Source organism: Telmatherina bonti (genome assembly GCF_933228915.1).
Source record: "Telmatherina bonti genome assembly, chromosome: 6".
Taxonomy (NCBI): Eukaryota; Metazoa; Chordata; class Actinopteri; order Atheriniformes; family Telmatherinidae; genus Telmatherina; species Telmatherina bonti.
Window position 1 is genome coordinate 22,283,755 of NC_136624.1, and position 22,819 is coordinate 22,306,573.

A 22,819-nucleotide genomic window follows, 5' to 3' on the forward strand; every position below is an offset into this window, starting at 1 on the left:
TAATGGTTTTAGAAAGTGTTCCTCAGTCCATGCAATGAATTCCTGTTTAAAATGTATGTAAAAATGTTTTGCCGGAAGGCCCCAGAATAACACTGGTTTAAAGCTGGTTTCCAGCTTTGATGCGATGCCTCTGTGTACAGATAATTATGGTCTTTTGTTGCCATTTTGAACAGAGTTCTTTTTATTGCATAATACAACTAGTTTATAGAGTGGTACATCCATCTTTACCTTTTCATTTGAAATAACTCAAAATCCCAGAGAAACTCATCTTTATCATTTATAATTTATTGCTTTCCTGTTTTTTTGCCAGTTTGCATAATTACATTTTCAGCATAACACAACTCTTCCAAGTCTCTTAGAATTCCCTAACAAAAAAAAAAAAAAAAAAAAAAAAAAAAGGACATGGCTTCTAGGGCTGCTCATTTGCTCCCACAAGGGCCCAGTCCTCAGATTAACAAGTCACTGTGCAGAGATTCATAGTCTGTTTGATCCATTTAAGTGGAGGGAGGTCTGTTGGAACAGGGAAACGCCTAAAACCTGCAGGAACGCAGCTTTCTTGGACCAAACTGAATAGCCCTGTTCTAGTCTGGAAAATGACCCCGATGTGAAAACACTGTGAGTCTGATCTAACCTCTGCATCTGTAGCTGTTTTTTAAAAAACATCTTCACTCTTCACTTTACATTCATTCTGAATGTAGATTTAAACCATGTAAATTAACAAAAAAAAAAAAAAAAAAAAAGCAGACAGGCAACACAAATGTCTACTGACAGGGCTGCAGAGAAATGGAAATGAGAATTTAAATCAAATTAAATCCCAACCCACTTGCATGACAGCTATGGCAGTCTGAAGTACAAATTTATAATAAAGCTTAATAATCACTCTTTTCTATATCTAGTACCCCAAAGCGATGTAGCTTCAACAAATCAGCATGTCAAGGTTTCACCTCAGTACATCTTCTTAAGCTGCCATGTTTACAAATAATTTAAAAGGCCAAGAAGAGGTAGGGTTGCAAATCTGCAGACCTTCAAGCAAGATATGACTGATCTGAGCTTTTTCAGACTCTTATTCTTTTTTTGCTTTAGATTCCTTCCTTTTTCTACCACATTTTAACCGAAAGATATGTGGTTTATAATCTAGATGTAAAAAATAAATGGTCATAGTAAAAATAAACAAAACCAAAAAATGCATGACTACAGCTTATACATTTTAATATCCACAAATGATCCTTGTCATGTCAGGTGAAAGCTGCCTTGCAGGCAACTGCGAAGATGAGTCATTTGTCTTGAGTAAATTTAAGATGCTGTTAAGTTCATTCGCGTGAGGAAAATAAACCTAGGAAGATTTGCAGGAGCTAAACAGGGATGGAGCTGCTTTGTATTGAGGCATCTATTTTAAAAAGTCCCCTTGTGCCTTTAACTACTTACTTTACCAACTATGAGGTCCTTTTTTTTACTTAGGCATCATGCAGTTTTCTGCTTTGGCACCTTTTTACTTTGCAATTGTGCTTCAGTGTTTTTTTGTTTGTTTGTTTTTAGTTTGTCTAAAATTTTATTTAATTGCTTTTCATATCAGTACTCATCAATGTCTTGTGTTTGGGAAGTGATTTATAAGCTTTAAACCTCAATTTGTTGCCTTTACCTTCTTTTTTTTTTTAATAAAGGCAGTAATTTATCTGATTTCCCTCCACATGCAGTTCACTCACACAGACAGTGAATCTTTATAACTTTTTCTCTCCCTCCCCAGCTATCACATCTTCCTCCTTCCCCTTCCTGCATCCTCGCCCTCTGTGTCACTATGCCCCAACTCCTCCCTCAGTTCAGCCTGGGGTCCACACAGCTTCCCTCTGTCTCTCCCCATTAAACCAATGCCTCTTAGCTCAACCGTCTCTTAGCTTTACTGCAAAGCTACAGACATCTGAAGCTTCCCACCTCGGAACAGGTAAGTCAGATTAAAAGGTCATTTCAAGACTGGGCAGAATTTCTTTTGGCATATCATATGTTATAACCAAGAATTTGCTCATAAAAACAAATAAATAAAGGATAAAAGTTTCAGCAGTAGTAGTACTAGTTACCAGACTCACTTTAAAAACTGAAAGTTTCCTGTTACTGTCTTCCATAGGAACGACTGATGCTGCATTCTGTATCTGGGAAATGTATGAAATGTATTCAAACTTTACCTGAAGGTTTGCATATGGCCCTAAACTTCACCATGTATACTATTAAAAGCAGTAAATTGAGTTTGAAGTGGGACTTATTCATCAAGATTTACACATATTCAGAAAGCAACCTTTTCAATTAGTTACAGCTTGTTGCCATGTCTGAGGTCATGGTTGTCAACATGATTACAAACCACAAGGAAGGGAATTTCCTGTTTATCGGGAATGATTCAGTAGGTAATTGCCTTTCTCTGTGTCTATCAAACTTTTCATGATGTCACTGTCACTTAACACTGGAATAAAAGAACCAGCATAGTGCCTGTTCAGTCTGACCTCATTTTATCTACTCTGGTTTGGTGATAGCAGAGCTGTGCTGGCTGCTAATTTGCATCTTACAGTATTTTCTAAAACAGCTCTTTAGATACCCATTGCAGCCAGCAGGTTGAAACACCAAAAAGGAAAGAGCAATATACCAGAGCAAACTGGTGCGTTGCCTTTTATAGGTATTGTTGTATCAAGCTAAGGGCTGCAGATGGCTTGTGTCTGCTGACCGACACAGATCGGAGCATTGTATATACAGAGACTCAGAACACCAGCAGCTCTACTTTGTGTTTACAGGATGCCTTTTGGAGGAGGAAACAAGTGTGGCTGCTGCCAGAAAACTGTCTACTTTGCTGAGGAAGTGCAGTGTGAAGGGAAGAGCTGGCATAAATCCTGTTTTCTTTGCAGTAAGTACTGAATTTCCCAGGTAATCTGTTTTTGATCTCCACAAACTTCTTTCAGTCACCAGACGTGCAAGGAAGGAATGTGGGGAATTTGGCATCAGTATAGGGAAGTGAGCATCCGCAGCTTTTTACTCAGATATCTCAAACCTTATTTGGATCCAGTGGAAACAAAGGGTTGGTCTTCCTTATATGGAAGATTAAGGTAGACTGGCTTCCCCATTCAGTACAGACAAGCATTTATCTCACGCGCTAAGCACAGTGTGGTTCAGTTAAGTTTGTAGTTTGTACGATAAAGTTAGACTAATTTGATTAGTTCTAAAAAGTAAAACTATTAAAAAAAATACTTTTCTGTTTCTTCATTTACCTTTATTGTAAGTGGTCTGTAGGAAGAACTTGGACAGCACAACAGTGGCCGTTCACGTGGATGAGATCTACTGCAAATCATGCTATGGTAAGAAGTATGGGCCAAAAGGCTACGGCTTCGGAGGTGGAGCGGGAACGCTGAGCATGGACACAGGAGAGGGACTTGGGATCAAACCTGAAGTGTAAGTAAGATGTCACTACTGTTATTGAGTACATTCAATAACATGACAAATAATGACAGATTATCTTGCAATTAATTCATTTTTTCACTTTTTTGGGGGACGGCAGACAAGCTCCTCATCGTCCGACAAACAACCCAAACGCCTCCAAGTTTGCCCAGAAAGCAGCTGGCTCAGAAGTTTGTCTTCGATGTGGGAAAACCGTGTACGCAGCTGAGAAGGTTATCGGAGGAGGGAACGTAAGAAACATGAAAGAAATTCTACATGGATTTAAATTTATGATTTGGGTCTAAAATAATTGTTGAAGATCAATTTTTAGCACTTTGATAGAACTACTTCTTTTCTACATCATCAGTCGTGGCATAAGGGCTGCTTTCGTTGTGCAAAGTGTGGAAAAGGCCTGGAGTCCACGACCGTTGCCGACAGGGATGGAGAAATCTTCTGTAAAGGTCTGTGTACACATGCTAGAACTGAACCCATACAGAAGCAATATGATTAATTGATATGATTTTATTTACTGAGTTATAGTCAAGAAAGAAAAGGGATATTCATTTCTAGTATTTACTCAAATAAATATGTAACGACCCCCGTGGTAGGCTGGACAAAGACATCTGAATCACATACAAAGTATCAACAAAATATCCTTCATTAAGAAAAGTAGTCATCTGTGGTTAATCTGAGGTGTACAGCAGGGCTTTTATACCCTGGCTGTATCAAACCCACTTGCCTGTCATGGTAACAAATTTTGCCAAGCAGTTAATTGTCTCAGAAATTATTGCGATAGACGATAATATTGCGCTAGGCGATTATTGTTGTCATTTTGAGACCACTCTCAACTAAAACAAGCGCAACATGCAGACTAGTTTATGCTCATCGAGTCCCCAGTCTGCTAAAACAGATCGGGATTTCTCCTGCGGTTTTGGCAATGTGGTTATCTGGATGTTACGGCTGGCTCAAGCACCCAACATAACAATGGACACCACACCAGGGATGAAATCTCCAACCACTGGTTTTATTTTAAAATAAAAAAGAGAGAAAATGGAGGGTTTTGGTGGTCACAATGAATAAACACAACAAACGTTGTAGTTTATATTTCAGAGCTCAATGCTTAAGTAAATCCTCTGTATGTAGAGCAGAAACCATTTTAAATGACTTTAGACAGAAGCTCACCAGGTCAGTAGCCTGTGACATTTGGCATTTTCTATATTTTTACTTTTCTAACAAGACTTTTTCTGTATTTGCCCTCTATGTTTACAACTCTCATCGACCTTGACTGTTCAGTCACCAGGCAGATGCATTACTTTGGACATCACTCAGTTACTGCAAATATTTTTGTTACTTTCCAAAGACTGCATTCAGTTTGATGACCAGAACAACACTAAAACAGTGATGAAGAAAATGACAAAGAAGTAACGAGACACTTTAACTGCTGCTCAGTGAGAATAACTGCAGAGGAATGAAAAAAACTGTTTTATGTTATACATAAAACAGCTGCAAAGAAATTTCAGTCAACATTTATGTGACATTTATCAATCAATGGCTTTTTATTTTTTAACCAATGACCAAAAGTCACAAAGTTATGAATTTCCGACTCTATAACAAGAAACCCAAGTGACTCCTTAGAACAAACAATCAGAAATGTGGCTATAAATATCAAGGATAAGTCTGTGGAGATTACACCACACAGAAATAAACTTTAAAATGGGAGCCTGAAGAACAAAAACATAATGACAATAATTTCCAGTTTGCAAACTCCAAGAATGTAGTGGTGGGGTTTGTTCTACTACCTCAGCTACAAGAATAAAGACTGATGTGGTTTTTATCTCAAAATTGCAGAGAAAAAAAAGGTTCAACTGATGCCAAAGCTGCTCTTTTTTTCTTGATAAAATAATCCAGGCAGCTGATGAATATGCAATTTGTTGCTAGATAGTAGGTGGATGGAATTTCAAATGGCTGCCTTCTCAAACTTGATCTCGAGATGTTAGTTATTTTTTACACTTTTCTTTCAAATAATAACATTTAGAGTGGCTCTTGTCATAAAATCAGTCTTTAAAAATCCAACACTGTTTAAGATCCCTTTGTTCCCTTAGCCAATTTAAGGTATTTATAAAAAAACAAAAACTCAAAAATCCACCGATCTGTTATCATTAATGAATCCTGCCTACAGTCCACCACCTTTCTTGTTGTATTTTTGCATCATATCATGACTTTCATCATTTTCATTCATTGCAATTTCATTCACAGGTTGCTATGCTAAAAATTTCGGCCCAAAGGGCTTCGGCTTCGGTCAGGGTGCAGGAGCTCTGGCCCATTCCCAGTGAAGCCTGAGGCATCAGACCACATGGGACGGATATGCGGTGCTCTCAGCTTCCAGTCTGTTTCAGTCAATATCTGCCCTTTCCCTGCTGCTACAGGCAACAATGTAAACAACATGAAGCTTTATGTACACGCTGACCATGCAGATTATGTTGTATTAAAATCTGGTGAATGTCCACATAATTTTAAATGTTAACAAATAAATTTAATGAGGTGCCCTAAAAATGTATACATTGTTTTTGCAGATGTCTTTCAAGTTGGGTTAATAAATTATAGTTTAGCTGTGCAAGAACAAACTAAGATACAACTGAATCAAGCTTTAGTCATCCTAACTTACACATGAAATGTGTACATATTGTCCAATGATATATATGCTTGTTTTGCAACAACAAAAATAAAGCAAAAGATTAAAAAAAACAAAAAAACAAAAACCTTTTTCTTCATTGTAATGCAGTTTTACTGTTTGAACTGTTGTTTCCTTCTGTGGATCTGCTCTAATGAGATCTGTGTTGAGGATGTTTGTGTCATCTTCAGTGTGCTGGCTATTCATTTGAATCTTCAAAATGAGCAAATGCCAGCTGTTGTGGTGAACAACAGAGTCGCAGTGTTTGGCCCTGTCTCTGGCTGTGCAGAAAAGTTGGTGAACTGGCCAGCGTGCCAGGCAGCTGCGGCGGTGGAAGCAGGCGATTGGGAGGTGGTGATGGAAGGGGGTTTGTTTGTTCTGGCACAAATCACAGCAAGTGTGAGTCACATTGACTGCGAAATGGCACTGGAGCTCATGCAAACATTAAAGTATTACAATTAGGAACTGATTTCTGTTCCAGAGTGTTTATGAGGTTAGTCAGCAGGACACAGTTATAAAGATTTTACTCATGAATGTCTACAAAATGTCCAACTGTACAGTCATGAAAAAATAGTCAATATAGTGCTTATGTATAGGAAAAATCATGCAATCTCTGTCAGATCCTAATATTTGGGTACAAAACCCAACATGAACTACATGGCAGATTAAATTATTTATTGATTTAGCAAAAACTAAGACAAAAAGTAAAGGTACAATGATCGTAAGGTAGCAGCTGTTGCTGCTCATGCATCTGGACAGTATTATAAAGCTATTTCCAAACAATTTGGACTCCATCATTCTAGAGAAAAAGGATATTCACAAATAGGAAACCTTCAAGATTGATGTCAATCTTCTCAGGAGAAGAAATCTCAGAAATGTCACTCCAAGATCAGATCTTACAGGCAGTGACCAAAGAAACAGGCAGGGAGCTACATCTCAAGCTCTACAGGCCTCCGCTGGCATGTAAAGTACGAAAAGTTATGACACTTTAAAAAAAACATATTTTTTTTTTATTTATGTGAAGGACTTGCCAGAAGTAAACATCTAAAATGAATTTGACTGCTGGTACTGCTGGTCGCAGGACCTGGACTCCTTGCAGTTAACCAGAAACTCTTCTGTATTTTGTAATAGGGTCAGATATGATGCCATCAGTCTGACAGCTAAAGTCTGACAGCTAAAGTTTGGCTGAAACTGGGTCATGCAACAGAACAATGATCCCAAGCAAAGCCGGGCGGGGGGGAGGGGGGGGGCTACGGGGGGCAAAGACAGAACTGTGCATTAATAGATGCAACCAAAACTCTGTCGCAATGATATCAGAAATTATTAATGTCATACACAAAACTAAGTTATTACTTCCAAAGTAGAAACCTGATTTGTTCCTTTGTTTACACAGTGGTTCCACATTTTAGCGTTTGATAGATATGTATTGATACTAACGCGTCATGCTCGTCAGACTTTTGTTTATGATATAATGCTGTACTTTCCTTTGTACAACAATATTAGTGTGAAAACATGACTTGAGAGACAGTCAATCAAGTGTAAGAAAACTTGCTAGAATACCAAACATACTCCATCACTTCCATCTGAAATCAAAGAGCTAGCCATGAAAAAATTATCCATTAATATCACATTATCACTTACGTTATTTCTTAGATGAGTGTGCACATACTAAACTAGGACCACAGCAAAATTGCTGGCCATTCACAACAATGAAACATTTTGTAGTATTCTGTTGGTCTTAACTACTATCTTAACTACTGTACATTAATACTCCCTTAACATCTGTATGTCCAAGTCTGTACACTTTCCTGGACACAGTGTCTCACACGTACGTTCACACAGCCCTAATCCTGCTGCCATATATATGGTGGGATTATAATAGGCCTGATGAGTCAACAGCATGAATCCTAGTGTCATAAATCATTTTGTAAAGCAAGCAGTGCAGGTCCTGACTTAGTCCTGAATGGTGGTGACTCATTCATGACATATGCGTGAACAATGTAGTGACTTTCTCCTGCATTCAGTAGAAAAAACTGTAATAAAATGGCTGGGTTGGTGCCCAGCAGGTCATGTTGCTTCACGTCTGTCACTGCAGTCTGCATGATGATTAGCAAAGAGGACTCAGTGCTGCTTACTGTGTGCTGCAGGAAACACTATCAAAAACCCCTGGTTACCAAACCTCTCTTAGAACAACTTTTACATTGTACCAACAGGAGGCGCTTGTGGCTTAACAGAAATATGCCTTTAGTCATGTACAACTGCAGATTTGAGCCTCCTTGTCAGTCAGTTTGTAGGTTACCTTGAGATCAAAACTGCTCAAGAAGCATTACCAGGTTTGTATCACAACTGTGCAAACTGACAACTAGATCTGTAACACAAACAACACAGACAGTAGTGATTTACTAGATTAATGTAAAAAGACCTGCTGTCCTTTCAAGGCTCAACAAAACTCTTAGGTGTGAGCTAACCGACCCATGAAACTTATCTTTTTGTTATAAACAAAAACTCTCAACACAACGTATACACATTTTACATGAGCACAAGCTGTAACCTAAAACTCAAAGACTGACAGCTTAACATGTTGCTGTAATTTGTCTGTATTTATATTTATGTCTTGGACAAGTGAAAACTGGAAACTAAATTTCTCCCTTTAAACCAAAGCTTAGACTTGTCTGCGGCCATTATTCTAATCAGACCAAGAGGGGCCTTTCAGCCTATGGGAAGGGGCCGATGTCCTGCTTCCGCAACAAAAACAAACTCTGTAAACATGTACAGTAGCAACAGCCTGATGCTTCTTTATATTTCTTTTCTTTAGGTTAAAGAAAACTTTGATCTGTAACAACAATAAAAGAGAGGAAATGAAACCTTCCTGGAATTTTATACATTTGACCATCAATCTTCCAACAACAGGTGAATGAAAAGTCCTGCGGAGCAAGTCAGCGAGCATGTTGCTTTGCAGAAAGACGTTTACACGCATCATCACAAAGCAGCAAGAGAGTAGTGATGTATCAACACAAGCCACACAGCCCACATTACACTAAGGACCACCCCCAACTATAGTGTGTGTGTCTATTTAAGTTCCCATTCTTCTTTCCATCGCTTCGTCTCTCTGCATTCAGGACAGAAAGGTAAGCACAGAATCTGTTGTTATTCTTCTAGCAAGACAGCATTTACTGTGGTATGAGAGCAAGTTTTATTTTGGGTGTGATCATTAAAAAAATTCTGAAAAATGGATTAATATAATTATCAGCTATCAATTATACCTTAAAATAAAGGTTAATACAACTAAATACATCTACATCAAATACAACTAATACAACTATAAACTGATTAATCTACTTTTTTGTCTTAATCATGGATAATAATTTTGCAAGCTTCTCAGGAAATACTGTGGAAAAAAATTCCATGAATCAAAGTCGATGCTTAAAATGTTTCATTTTCTGTCCCTCAATCCAAAAACCAAACATTCAGTTTATCATAGGGAGGGGAAAAAGGTACAAATAATCACATATGAGTTGCTGAAAGTAATGTTTTATGCCCAATCAATCACTCTTTCACTTATTAAAATAACATAACAAACATTAAAATAAATGATTAAATAATCTTGAAATGACTGTCAACACTACACTAAAAATTGCCCAACTGCAGGTATCCCAACAAGCTATTAGTAATTCTGAGAAAAAGCTTTTTTGAATTATTATACTGTTTTAATGAGATATGTTGGTTTAAAAGGGGAAAAAAATACCAGAAACTATTTGTTTTTTCTTTTTGGCTTGTTTTGTTTCCTATTCTTTTTTTTTTTTTTTTACTGATCCAACTTGGTTAACAACAATAACCTCATATTCATTAAAAGATCAAAGTTCTGTGTCACATAAACTCCAGTATGTAGAGTAAGTGTGTCATCTTACTGGTTTCATTTCTTAATGAAGTCCAATGAGAACCCATAAACATCAGGAGTCTGGTTGAAGGCAGGAAATGCTATCTGTGTGGAATAGCTGCCATGTTGAGGGCTTTGAATGTTTCACTCTCTGTGCCATCATTTTATTGGGGCAGCAACGCTGGGAAGTGACTGGAAAATTTGGTCCAGCAGGCGGAGTGTGTTTCATGCTGCTCTAATAGTAAAATGAAAAATATTTAAAGTTTTATCCAATAGTAAACTAACATGTTAATAAAAAAAATCTAAAAACATTACAGTAATCTACAAAAACACACAAACATAAATGGGAATACAGAATGTTCAGCAAAGTGGAGATGGCATTTCTGTCTTTTATTTATTTATTTATTTTTTATTTTTTTACTGTGCCAGAAAATCAATACATGAAGAACTTATGAAGTATAATCAAAACTCTGGCTGTCTTTTACTATATTCTAATGTCTCACTATATTTGAGGGCTCTGATGAAGGTTTATCACTCCATAAATGTCCCTGATTTTCAGTCCAGTTTGTGCCATTTGACATGCCACAGCCTTTTTCTCCCCATTTCTCTTGATAGAGGACAGTTTCCTTATACTCATCCTTTCATGAAGACTATTTCTGATGAGTCTTCAGTGAACAATGGAATTAGCTTTAATGTCAGATGCATCTCCCTGGTTCTGTGTCAGGTCTCTGCTTAATTTGTTTTACATTTCTTAAGTAAATCCCTTTTTAGATAAAGTTCATTTGATAAAGACCTCTCTGTCCTTCACCTGTCCAATTATTTGAGATTGTTTTTTTTAAGAATGCAACATGCAGAGATGTACCAAGTTTTTAGCTAAATTGATTCTTTCCCAAGTTGATGGTTATATGTTAACAACACCAGTTCATCCCTTGACTTTCGTGCCTTTTGTATGCTTCAGTGATTCAGGTCAGTGTTAAGTAAATTAAACAAAATGCACATTTTTATGAAAATGCCCTGCTAAAGCCTGGACTGAAAAATAATATAACACTTTCTGAAGACAAATTTTTCAGAAATCCTAGGAAGCTTTCACTCAAGACCACTTTAAAAGATTAAGAAAAATTGAGTCTTCTACAAAAGAAATATAAAGAAATGAATGGCAAAAAATTAAATAAATAAAAATCTTTTTTGAACAGTAGTACATCCAGTACTAGTTGTAATACTTCACAACTGACTGGGGTGAAATGGATGTATAAATAGAGAGCATAGTTGAGACCCCCTAAGGCTGCAGACCTAAGTGGTCCCCACTCCGAAGCACTTCAGAGAACTCAGATTTTATTTTTATCTTGCAGGGGGGAATTGAAATAGCCAAGATGCCTGAGAAAGCGTAAGTGTCTTCTGTTTCTGTTATTGTTTCCACTTCCAGATGAAAGTATCAGTTACCTACAACAGAATGAATTTATCAGCACAAACATTCCTGCCATCAGTATATGAAACAATAACTGTTTCTTTTATGTGTCTCCTTTTTATATTCAGCCCAGAGGTAAGATTCAATTCAGCATTAGTCATTACTTAATGATGATAACAATGATAATACTACTAAAAAAATGACACACTATGACTGTGACTGCACTTTTTGCAGAGGAAATCAAAAATATCGGCTTCTCGAAAGCTCATGCTAAAGGTGAGTTCTAATTTGCGTTGAAAGCATCTTTGGTCAGTACAACAAAATCTAACATTTCTATTGTTTCTGGTGTTTTTAAGAGCTTGATGGTTGCCAGGGCTACAGAGGAGCTGGAGGAGGAGTTGGTAGAAAAAGAGAAAAACCTGGAGGGAAAAGCTCCTCCTTTACAAACCAGCGGTATGTCATTAGAAGAGCTACAGGTACTACGTTATTATATTGACCACTGTTCACTTGCTACACAATCTGAAAATGTGTGTTTATTTCACTCACAAGCTAATGTTAGCTTTCCCCCACGTGCAGAAACTATGTGAAGAGCTGCATGCCAAAATAGATATGGAGGATGAGGAGCGGTATGATATTGAAGCCAAGGTTTTGCACAACACCAGAGAGGTAACACATAATGTCCATTCAAATATGTTCAAAGCTGCTATTATGACTCTCAGACTTAGTCATGGTCAATAACAAGTAACAACAGGTTATTTGTGTCAAACAACTCACCTCATCTTCCTTTTTTTATTCTACACCACAGATCAAAGACCTGAACATCAAGGTGCTGGATTTGCGAGGAAAGTTCAAGAAACCAAACTTGAGAAGGGTTCGGGTCTCTGCTGAGAGACCCGAAAATCTGTCAGATGTAAAGATTTTCTTTTTTTTTTTTATCCAAATCATTCAATTATTAGTATCAGTTTATCTTTTTTTTTTTGTTTGTTTGTTTTTGTTTTTATAATGTGAACTGTGAAAAACCTGAAGTTAGCTGATTTCTTAACTATATCAATACGGTAGCTGGACAACAGTTACAGCAGCAAACATACGAGGAATCTACCGAGTCTGCAGGCAAGAATTACGGTTCAAGTCCATATTGATATGATGTGGAAGAGGTAAATTTAAATTTACCACACTCGCAAAAGAGAAACAGAGTAACACACTTCCATCTTTAAACACATTAGTGTTGTAGCCAGCTAGGTCATTTTTAGCAGACGAACACGTGGACGCATGCGCACATAAGCTCGAGCTTCACCTGGTAAATCAGAGATTTCAACACCCTGAATCGCTTCCATATTTGTGGCTTCTTGGCTATGTCATCTGGTTTAATACAAAAAGCACAAGATTAAGTCTCTTAGTTTTATAAAATATGTTTTGTGTTTGAAAATAGATCAACGTTACATCAACTATTTAAACAACAATTAACAACAAAACAAAAGAAAGAAATGTAGTAAACGCAAAACAATAATAAAAAAAAAAATCTTTAAAAATGTATGTTAGATTTCATTTAGTTTGAACATCAAGCCCTAGTCACTTCCTATTCATGTTCATATTTTAGAAATTAAAGTAAACTGACAAAAAGTCATCTACAACCAAATATTAAGGATTTTAAAATGAAAACAACCTTCTTGTTGTTTCTGAGAGCCTATGTAACAGTGAATTTCTCCACTGTGAGATAAATAAAGTCTTATCTTATCTTATCTTATCTTATCTTATCTTATCTTATCTTACAACCTTCTTGGCCATCATCATCCTGTCATTTCAAGTCACAATGGATTAATGTAGTCTGCTGGCAATCATTAAGTTTCTGGTGAAAAAAAAAGACAATTTTTTTGCACACTGTTTTCTTTGAGCCGGCAGGCATAAACAGTAAAATGATGAATTATATTAAAAATTAAATTAAATTATACTAAAAACTCTATAAGTCTCAGGTTAAAACTGCCATTTTCATGGAACTAATATTAGCTTTTTGTACCAACAGCAGAAACAATAGACTGCTGCAGATGTTGACAATAGCAACCAAAAAGCATTTGTCCAACACACAGAGGGTACAGCAGCTCCAACCAGTCCAGGTTTACTGCATGTCATTGACATATTCCATGTCCAGACAGGTTTCCCATGTTAGGAACACTTCTGGCCCAGGAAATTCTTGCCATAATCTGCATCCAGGCCAGCAACTAACATTTGGACCACATGAGACTTGCTAGTATCCAGTCCAGGCTGGCAACTGACATCTTGTCCTCTACTGGTCCACACAACACTGGCCACGATCAGTGCCAATTATTAGTATTATTTTAGTCCTCGTTTTAGTTAAATTGATGCAATGGTTTAAGTATAAGGATTACGAAGCCAGAACCCAAAACTCAACAGTGATGGTAAAACAGATTTATTGAAAAACTGATTGTGTTGAAGGTGGTCTTGCTAGTCTGGTCATCAGGAGGTCTGGAACACAAAAACAGAGGTGAGCCAAAAACAGGGGGTGGAATGATACGAGGCCAAAACAAATGCTTACCAGGAGCTGGGTGAATAGGAACCCCCAGAGTGATCCTCCAGGGCAGGCAGGGAAAATTATCTCCACTATCCAAAATCTCAAGGTCCAAAACAGTCCGGGGTCCATACAAATGACATGAGGGAGAGGAAGAAATCCAAGGGGCAAGCAAGAGGCAAGGTCAGATCATCTGCAATCAGGCAGGGGAAGAATGCAGTTTATTAAGAGCAGAGCAGAAATCATGACAGTTAGAACAGAAAAAAAAAATAATGGTATAAACATATAACTCTCTGGGAGGCCATAAATATTTATCAGCCAATATTGCAGCTTCTTTCCATGCAAATTTTTTAATAATAAAAGTCTGCTGTGGATTTTACGTCCTGTTTTTATCTTCCTACATGTCTTCATTTATGCCACAAGGTGTCAGTGTCCGCTCAAAGTTAGTGTGTGCAGGTGTTTCAGACATTTTTCAGCCAAAATTTCAGCCTGGCTAATAATGTTTAAAAGGTGGATCTATTATTTTTCTCAATAAAACTACATGAGGTAATTTTTGTTAAAGTTTGTAATGGAAACTTAGTTGAACCAGTGTCGACTACATGTGGTTAAGGTAATTTAGCCAAAGAGCTTTCTGATGTCTGTAATAGCTGACTCAGGTGTTAGACCAGACGGGTGGGGTTTACAGCAATACAATCTGAAGAAGGAAGTTCATTCAAAGATCAACTGGCTTCCTGAGTCTTCCTGTGCTTGATAACCCCTGTTGCACTCACTTTGACAGATGTTAGCAGACTAATTAAAATGTAAAGATTCAAAACCCAAAATAATAAGGGATGGACAAAGATGATCTATCAAAATTGGTTTTCCCTTTCATTCAAATATGAGATATAAACAAGTTAGTTTGAAAAAGAAAATGCATGATTGAGAAAAATGTTGGTTCCATATCTTAATAAACATATCATGTTAAATTATAAACTGGGTTGATTTACACAAAGATTTCTTTAATTTTTCAGTTTTTTCTCTTTTTTTTTATCAAGGAAAAATTATATGGTAAACAATGCACAAAATTTCTGTAAAAGCTGATAAATAAGCTTCTTTTTTAAAGGAGTCAAGCCTTTAATAATCTTAACTCATGTAAACGTGTTTGTCTATACTCTTATTTCAATGGACAAAACCAGAACAAGTCAAATGTACATCAATAAAAATGACTAAATGTGTTTTCTTTTCAGTGTCAATTACTTACACAAAAACAAAACAAGTCTAAATACTGGAGGTACACCGTGGTGAATCACTGAGCCTAGAAACAAGGCACAATTGCATCAGATCATCCAGACACAGAACACTTTGGATGGATTGTAACACTGACTCTGCAAGAAGATGATAAAATAACTGCATACAAACAAAATTCAATGAACAGATAAATGTATGATGGTTAATATAATGAGTATTATATTTGTAATGTATGCATTCAATTTTTTTTTGTTAAAATAAAGGTATTATGCCATGTTCCTTTTTGAAATCCATATGGATACAATTATAAAGGAGTGGGCAGTAGATAGCAAGCTGCATTCTTATATTTATACATATGTTTGGATTTATTGTGAGAAGAATAAATCTTAAAAATTCACTTAAAATAGTCTCCAATGATTAAACAATTAGAGTGACCTATATGGTAGAGTATAGGTCACTCTATACACTCTATAGGTCATTCTATATAGGAAACAGAGTGATAGTCAAAAACAAAACAACCATAATCATTTTGTGAACAAAGAGTTAAAATGGAGGGGAAACTCCCACATAAACAGCCATACGAGCAGAGCGACAATTTGGCTTTAACTCACGAAAGACACCTGTTGAGTCATAATCCCAGCTGTGGCGTTCGACACAACAGCAGACGGTCTTACCGTGAAGGGGCTTGGCAGGGTTATAAAGGAAACTGCTAAGATGTTGCATGTAAGGGCAGATTAAAGGCGAGGTGCAGAAGACAGAGCCAGGTGAGGGTGTGAGTTTCATCTTTGGCAGCTCACTATGGGAACGCTGCTTAGTGATTTTATCATATGACAAACACACACAAAATGTAATGTTGATCATCAAAATCACCAAGCAGTCCCACTGAATTCAGATGAGTTCCAGCTTTAAGCGCACTTGTGCACACAGGGACAAGTTTGGAGAGATGACAGAAACAATCCCCTGTTTTTCTGTCAGGGTTTGGAAAGGTAAAAATAGACAATGCAAGTCCACAGAGAATGCATGTTTTCCTATTCTAGCTTATGATATCGACCATCTGTTAGCAGGTATGTAGCCACCATTTGTGGAAATGAGCAGCCTGCTGCCATGTGATCCACTACTGGGTTTAAAAGCTTATGGCCCACTCAGAGGGACGGAGTACACAATTCCCCACTGACCCCAGTCTGAAGCACACATCACAAAACCTGGGTAAGTCTGCATGCACTGACAGAGTTTGAATGTATCAGTGCTGTTGCGCTTCATGAAGCTTTTCTCCTTTTAGACATGTTGTTCAAACTGATGTTCTAACTATTAATTTCACTTCTCTGTATGTGTAGGTGTTGCATCCTAAACATGTCAGACACAGAGGACGCCACGTATGAGTGAGTATGAAGAGAAAGCGGTCGCATTGAAATGATGAATACCCCAAAAGATGCTCAAAATATTTTCCAATCTGTTTCTTCTCCTTCCAGAGGACAACGTAAGTCAGTTTCGTGAACCCTTTCACACAAGCCAGATAAGTCTTCATTGCTTATCACTGCAGTGACGTTTACAGGCTGCAGATTCAGGCAGCTGCATGCAGGGTGCCAACGTAAAAACATACAAGTGCATGTATATTGTTATTATGCTGCATGGATGTACATTAGAAATGTCATGATTGCTTTTATTTATTGCAATTATAGCGTTTGTTGCTCTTGTTCGCCTCTAGTCTTTGCCTCCAGTCTTGGAGTGAAGGACAAGAACTTATACCTATTTTAACATCTCAAAGCATCTGAGAAAATAATGTGAACATTTAAAGAGTGGTGCATCTGTCACTTTGTTCCCTGCTTCACACACTCCATTCTTGCTCTTAAAAAGTCTTAGTTAACATTACGCATCTGCTGAGCTGCTGGCTTCCCCACACAGCTTGCTGTATTTTTGGCATGTTGGTGCCACTGCAGAGGCAGCTGCTGTCAATCGGGCTTTTCTGCCAGATTGACCTTTGTCCTCTCAGTCAGTCCGCTTTGTCTGAGGCTGGTTATCATCCCAGTGGATCTGTCCTTTCATAGCAAATGATGAACTGGGTCACGATCAAAGAGATAAAGGGTCATACCTCTATTTTTGTCCCCTTTGTAAGGCTGTCTATGTGAGATACTGTCTGTACGGCCTGGCTGATCCTGGAACTAAGCAGCACCTGTCTGAGTACAGTTGCTGTTAGTGAGCAATGTAGGTCAGCGAGTGTTCTCAATAGAGGACCTTGGGAAAGGTAGTGGCCAGAGCACAATACCCACTTTCATTTTAATACCTGTTAGAGGTCCTCCTAAACGCAGGTTGGCTTACCGTCTTTGCAGTAGAGAGAGGTCGAGTTTCCCTCTGTGACCCTGGGGACTGAGAGTCAGAGTTTCCCAAATAGAGTTTCTGAAAGGACAGACAGATATGCAGCGTTTAAACTGCTATAAGTAGGTAAAATTGCAAAAGTTCTTTCTGGGCATAATTGACAACCAAATCTTCTCTTCTACCTAATGCTTAACAAGCAATGGAATTTGAATTTTGCTTTTGTGAAACCACATTTTTACTGGCACTTGGGATGTACTTTAACTGTAGCCTCCATTTCCAATCTTCCTCCAACAGAAGAGTCAATTTTATCCACTATCTGAAGGAAGACTAAACAAACTGGAAGACTGCATCTCAGATCTCCACAGTGGACAATATTTAAATATCCAAACAGTATAAACTAAAAAAAATTACAGGATGTAACACAAAATTAATTTTTTTTTTGTTGTTTTTTTTTTTATGCTTAAAATGGATTTGTATTCATTGGCACAGTCAAAAATACTCTCAAACGTGGAAATGTTGAGTTACACCTGCAAGACTGTGACACTGATTGCTTGCTTACTTCATGCTTGCTTTGCCCAGAAGAGGAGGAGGTGACAGAGGTAGTAGAGGAGGAGGAAGAGGAGGGTGAAGGTAGTACTGCTTCAACTAATATGTATGCATGTTGCCAGAAGCAAACAGCTTTGTTCTGAATACAACTTTGGAATCATGTTGTTTGATCACTGTAACTATCTGCATGTATTATATGAAACATAAACACTGATGTAAGCTCAGATAATTTAGGTGTTCTACAAAAACAGCTTTGCTTCACCTTAAATAGCATTTAACTTAGTAAATAGTTTAAAGAGATTCGTTTGAAATGATGCACATAACTTCAGTTACAGCAAATTGTAATGATGTTTACTTGTCCTATTGTTGATGTTTAGACGCAAAGTTTTGTAACTGCTGCATATCTCAGTCTCAATCTGTAAACTATTGATTCATATCAACCCATTGTTTGTTTATGATGACAGACTTGAACAGAGACAACAAATACATTATTTGAGATTAAAATCTACAGCTCCCTAGGCTGCTGTGAAAAACGAACCTGTTGCCTACTGAGTGTCAGTGACTCTTCTAAGTTAACACACAGTACTGGAGATATGTGAGCCCTCTTCACTGACAGGCTGCTCTTATTGTTATTGTTGGACACGACAGGGGTGGATTATTTTTCAGCCATAAGTGAAATATGATTTCTGCGTGAAGCTTTGACTTACTGCCCGTCTGCTCTTTCAGCAGATGCAGCTGAGGAGAACGAAGGAGGTATTAAAGACATATTATAAACAACCGATGCTGAATGGATATTTTTTTTATTCTTAAAATGATGCTTTCTTTAATAAGTTGTCTATAATCAAGAATATAATTGTGATTTTTCTTTTTTGCCAACACAAAGAAGAAGCAAAGCCAAAGACAAAGTAAGAACAGCTTTTCCAAAGCACAAACACAATTTACCTTGGTTTAAAGTGTCTAAATGCTTTCATTTCTTCTTTTTTCCTATTCCATATTTCCTCAGGCCTGGTTTTGTGCCTGGCTTGGCACCTCCTAAGATCCCAGATGGAGAAAAAGTGGACTTTGATGTGAGTTTATGTTAAGATCGATCAAATTACCACCTACATGCTGTTTTTAGAGTTTGGACACTTTTTTAGCTCACATTTCTATGTACCGGTATCATTTCAGGACATTCACAGAAAGCGTATGGAAAAGGACCTGAATGAGCTCCAGACTCTGATCGAAGCTCACTTTGAGAAGCGTAAGAAGGAGGAAGAAGAGCTCATCAGTCTCACAGATCGTATTGTATGCTCATATTTCACTCCTCTGCTGCACACAGCACATACAAAGTTTATATTACCAAAAAGTGCAGCAATGTGAGTCCCAATCTGAAGTGAAAGCAATTGGTTTGAGTTTAAAATGTTTCATCTTTGTTTTTCTTAGGAGAAGCGCAGGTCAGAGAGAGCTGAGCAGATGAAGATCAGAGCGGAGAGAGAAAGAGAAAGGCAAAACAAACTAGCCGTAAGTTCAAGCAGGAAGGTTTTCTAGGCTCTGCCATTTGTCGTGAAAATGTGCCCCACTGGCACAATTTAGATAACACATTATTTTATTTTATTGCCAAATAATTGTACTGCAAGCTAATTTATAAAGAAAAAATAACATATTACTGACTAGAGGTGATGTGTTTCTTTCTTTTGTTTTACACTTCAGGAAGAAAAAGCAAGAAAAGAAGAAGAAGAAGCCAAGAAGAAAGCAGATGATGATGCAAGGAAGAAGATGATCCTGTCCAATCTGAGTTTTACTGGATACAAGGTATTGATTCTGATAAGTCCTAAATTAAATAACACATGTGCACAATCTGATCAAAGTGTTTAACTGAATGTACTACTTCTTCCCAGCAGACACAGCCAGGAACAAAAAAACAAACAGAAAGAGAGAAGAAGAGGAAGATCTTAAATGATCGCCGCAAGGAACTAAACATTGATCACTTGAAAGAGGACAAACTAAGGTAATAATTCACCATATGTGGTTAAAACTGAATATTTTGCTTAAATATTAAAATCATCTCATTTTTTATTTATTCAACATGTCTTTCATTCAAATAATTAAGACAACAGTCCTACCTTTTACCTTAATATTTTCTGTATTCATCCAGGGAAAAAGCAAAGGAATTGTGGGACTGGATGCGCCAGCTGGAGGCAGAAAAATTTGAACTTCAATATAAATACACAAAGCAGAAATATGAGGTACTTGTGTTGAAATGACAACATTTACAGACAATTTTCAAACAGAATGACCACATTCACAGTTTTCAGAGTGGAAGACAGGCAGATAAATTCTATAAGCTGCATACATGATTTGAGGTTATCTTGCATGTGCTCAATGCATGCATCTCTTCACAATGCGTTCTTGATGAAGTGATTTAGAACATCTTCAAGCTTTCTATGCATGAACCAAAGTATATAGTTTAAGCAATAGGCTACAGACTGCCTGTAGCTGAGTTGTAGTCCTGGCAGCCTTAAATTTAAACCTAATTTAAAATAGATCATATGTGTTGCGCCACTCTCAAATAATAGTCAAACACTTAAAAATACAAAAAGCCACAAAACCTTTTTTTTTTTTTTTTTTTGGAGATCCTGTGGTTTAATTTTGAGGTGTTGAACATATATGCATGCAAACATAGTAAACAATAATCTATTTAGCTTTAATTAAAAAGCTTCATCTTTTCATAAAGCAGATGGCCAAATATGAGATGAAGTTTTAATAATATATTATGTCAATGAGGTTTTTAACTCTTCTTTGCCCAGGTAACTGTGCTGAGAAACCGGGTCAGTGATCACCAGAAGATGTGAGTCTGTTCTTCGATTTCTTGCTATGGAGTACATTTTAACACAGGCTTCATGAAACCAGGAAGTTGCATATATTTTACAGAGTACACATTTCCTCAAGATGAGGAGAAATTCACAACTATATGATTATAGTTAAGTGATAAAAGAAATTCAATCAGAATTCAGATGCAAAATCATTAAAAGGGGAAAAATAATTTTCACACATCTCTTTGATATGCAGCTTTGTTGAGATGAATCACAAGCAAATAAAAGATGTGATCTTACGAGGCTATAGAACAATAATTTCATGGTGACTTCTTCACCAGATGGAGTATTACACCCCCACCCCCCGCCCTCCCACCCAAACAAACAAGCTTTAATTAGAATTATTTAATATAAAAGTTAGGTGACATTAAAGGCATTTTCAAGATTCTACAATTTCCGCTCAGGTACCTGAATGTCCCTAAATAATTTAAATATCAAATGCAGTGGCAGAGAGTGGTTTATTTGCATCAGGGCTATTATCTTTCTCAAGTTCAAACATTTTAAGGAAACTGGTCTTTCAAAGAAGTGCTGCAATCTCACCAGGAGAGCGTCACCTTTGTATTTTATATGCTGCCAAATTTCTGCTGACTTGAACTTCATCCACAGATCAAAGAGCAGCAGAAGCAAGCGAGGCCTGAGAAAGTAACACCTGACATCAGCTGGAGGGGACCTGGCAACATCAGGCATCCACAGATTATGGAGTGTAACATCAACTGCATAATAATGTTACTCAAAATAGCAAAGAAATTGCTCTTTAAAGTGTTATCTTTAGAAACATGTGCATGCAGAGTTAATTTGCAGAAGTGTGGCAGTAGAAAGTTTCCGACTGATCAGGCAATGTGTTGCAATTAAAGAGTTTGTAAGATGATGGAGCACAAGCAACGGGAGGCTAATAATTCACCTCTTCTGTATATGGTGTTGTGATTGCAAATAAAATTAAAGACACATCTTTATTTAAAAAACAAAAACATGAAATTGTTGTTTCCTTTCATGCATGTGATTCCTTCACTAAGTGATTTATGTACTAATACCAACTCCCCTGAAACGATAAACTGATTAAAGAAGGTACGTGGCTCATGTTTGCAGCAGTGATTTTAAAATATCTACTCCTCAAGGGGAAGGTCCTGAGCGTTTTTTCCTGACTGAACTTAACAACAAGTTGTTGGATCTATTTCACTTAAATCAGGGAGGTCAGGGCAGGGAAGTGTCTCAGACCGGCAGGACAGTGTTCTTCACAGACCAGTGTTTGACATCCCTGGTTTTCTGCAAAATTAGACTCAAACTCATTTTGTTTTTGCTTTCACATCAAATCTCCAGATAAACTGATGACTTTCTTTTTGTTACATGTTGTTCAGCATAACTAATAAAATCTGAGTACATAAACGTATCGGTTTAAATTTAAAAGATCATGATAAAAGAAAAAGCTGTTAGCCTTGTAAAAACCATAAATCTTATTATCAACTCTGACCACATCTTTGTGACTGTTGAGTTGATTGTTGTTTTGAACTGTTCAGATCATGAGATATTATGTAATAAGAGTTTTCCACGATTTTCGCTTTTTAAAAAAGGATTACAAAGATGTGAAAATTCAGATAAAACTAAAAGCTTTACCCCTGTGTGATAAAAGACTGATACTTCACCCAAATTCTCTTGAAATGTTTGAAAGTTTTTTTTACCCTTAAACACTGTGGTTATCATGATTTGATAAAAGCATGTTCTGAAACCTTTTGCACAAACTTATGGTTAAAAATTGGTCAAAACCCCATTTTACACAATCTGACATTTGTTTTCTTCACCCTGTAAACCTTTACATTAAGTTTAAGATGTTACACATGAATGACCCATAAATTCAAGCAAATTATTTTTGTTTGTTTATTAATTTTTCAATTATTTACATTTTCTTTGATGGTCAAGTAAAAACCTAAAAAATGTTCCTTTTCTACCAAGTATTTCTTCTGTCAGGCCCCAAAGGCCTAAAACTCATGAAGCAAAG

General features: G+C 37.1%; 3 protein-coding genes across 3 annotated transcripts; all 3 read left to right on the forward strand.

Annotated features, from left to right (window-relative positions):
* Positions 1 to 2,775: 2,775 nt before the first annotated feature.
* LOC306756726 (cysteine and glycine-rich protein 1-like) lies at positions 2,776 to 5,990 on the forward strand (the record flags this gene model as incomplete). Its single annotated transcript, XM_079241566.1, has 5 exons — positions 2,776 to 2,884; positions 3,258 to 3,426; positions 3,533 to 3,662; positions 3,779 to 3,872; positions 5,668 to 5,990. The coding sequence occupies 5 exons, from the start codon at positions 2,776 to 2,778 to the stop codon at positions 5,742 to 5,744; spliced, it is 579 nt and encodes a 192-aa protein (XP_079097692.1). The 3' UTR covers positions 5,745 to 5,990.
* A 5,605-nt stretch (positions 5,991 to 11,595) lies between these two features.
* Positions 11,596 to 19,056, forward strand: LOC306757071 (troponin I, slow skeletal muscle-like; the record flags this gene model as incomplete). The annotated part of the gene is made up of 6 exons (XM_079242034.1): positions 11,596 to 11,640; positions 11,721 to 11,840; positions 11,941 to 12,030; positions 12,170 to 12,274; positions 17,229 to 17,293; positions 18,978 to 19,056. The coding sequence occupies exons 1-6, from the start codon at positions 11,632 to 11,634 to the stop codon at positions 19,054 to 19,056; spliced, it is 468 nt and encodes a 155-aa protein (XP_079098160.1). The 5' UTR covers positions 11,596 to 11,631.
* Positions 18,707 to 21,724, forward strand: tnnt2b (troponin T type 2b (cardiac)). The gene is made up of 10 exons (XM_079241692.1): positions 18,707 to 18,727; positions 18,858 to 18,879; positions 18,978 to 19,041; positions 19,142 to 19,258; positions 19,397 to 19,474; positions 19,664 to 19,765; positions 19,852 to 19,961; positions 20,109 to 20,199; positions 20,761 to 20,801; positions 21,433 to 21,724. Exons 4-10 carry the CDS (start codon positions 19,160 to 19,162, stop codon positions 21,470 to 21,472), a joined length of 561 nt encoding a protein of 186 aa, XP_079097818.1. The 5' UTR covers positions 18,707 to 18,727; positions 18,858 to 18,879; positions 18,978 to 19,041; positions 19,142 to 19,159; the 3' UTR covers positions 21,473 to 21,724.
* The last annotated feature ends 1,095 nt before the right edge of the window (positions 21,725 to 22,819 follow it).

Excerpts from the sequence above, each read along its gene's own strand:
- tnnt2b (XM_079241692.1), top strand. The coding sequence starts at position 19,160 with ATGGAAAAGGACCTGAATGAGCTCCAGACTCTGATCGAAGCTCACTTT. Across the intron at positions 19,475-19,663 it reads AAAGGCAAAACAAACTAGCC|GAAGAAAAAGCAAGAAAAGA; the intron begins GTAAGTTCAAGC and ends TTTACACTTCAG. Across the intron at positions 19,962-20,108 it reads TTGAAAGAGGACAAACTAAG|GGAAAAAGCAAAGGAATTGT; the intron begins GTAATAATTCAC and ends GTATTCATCCAG.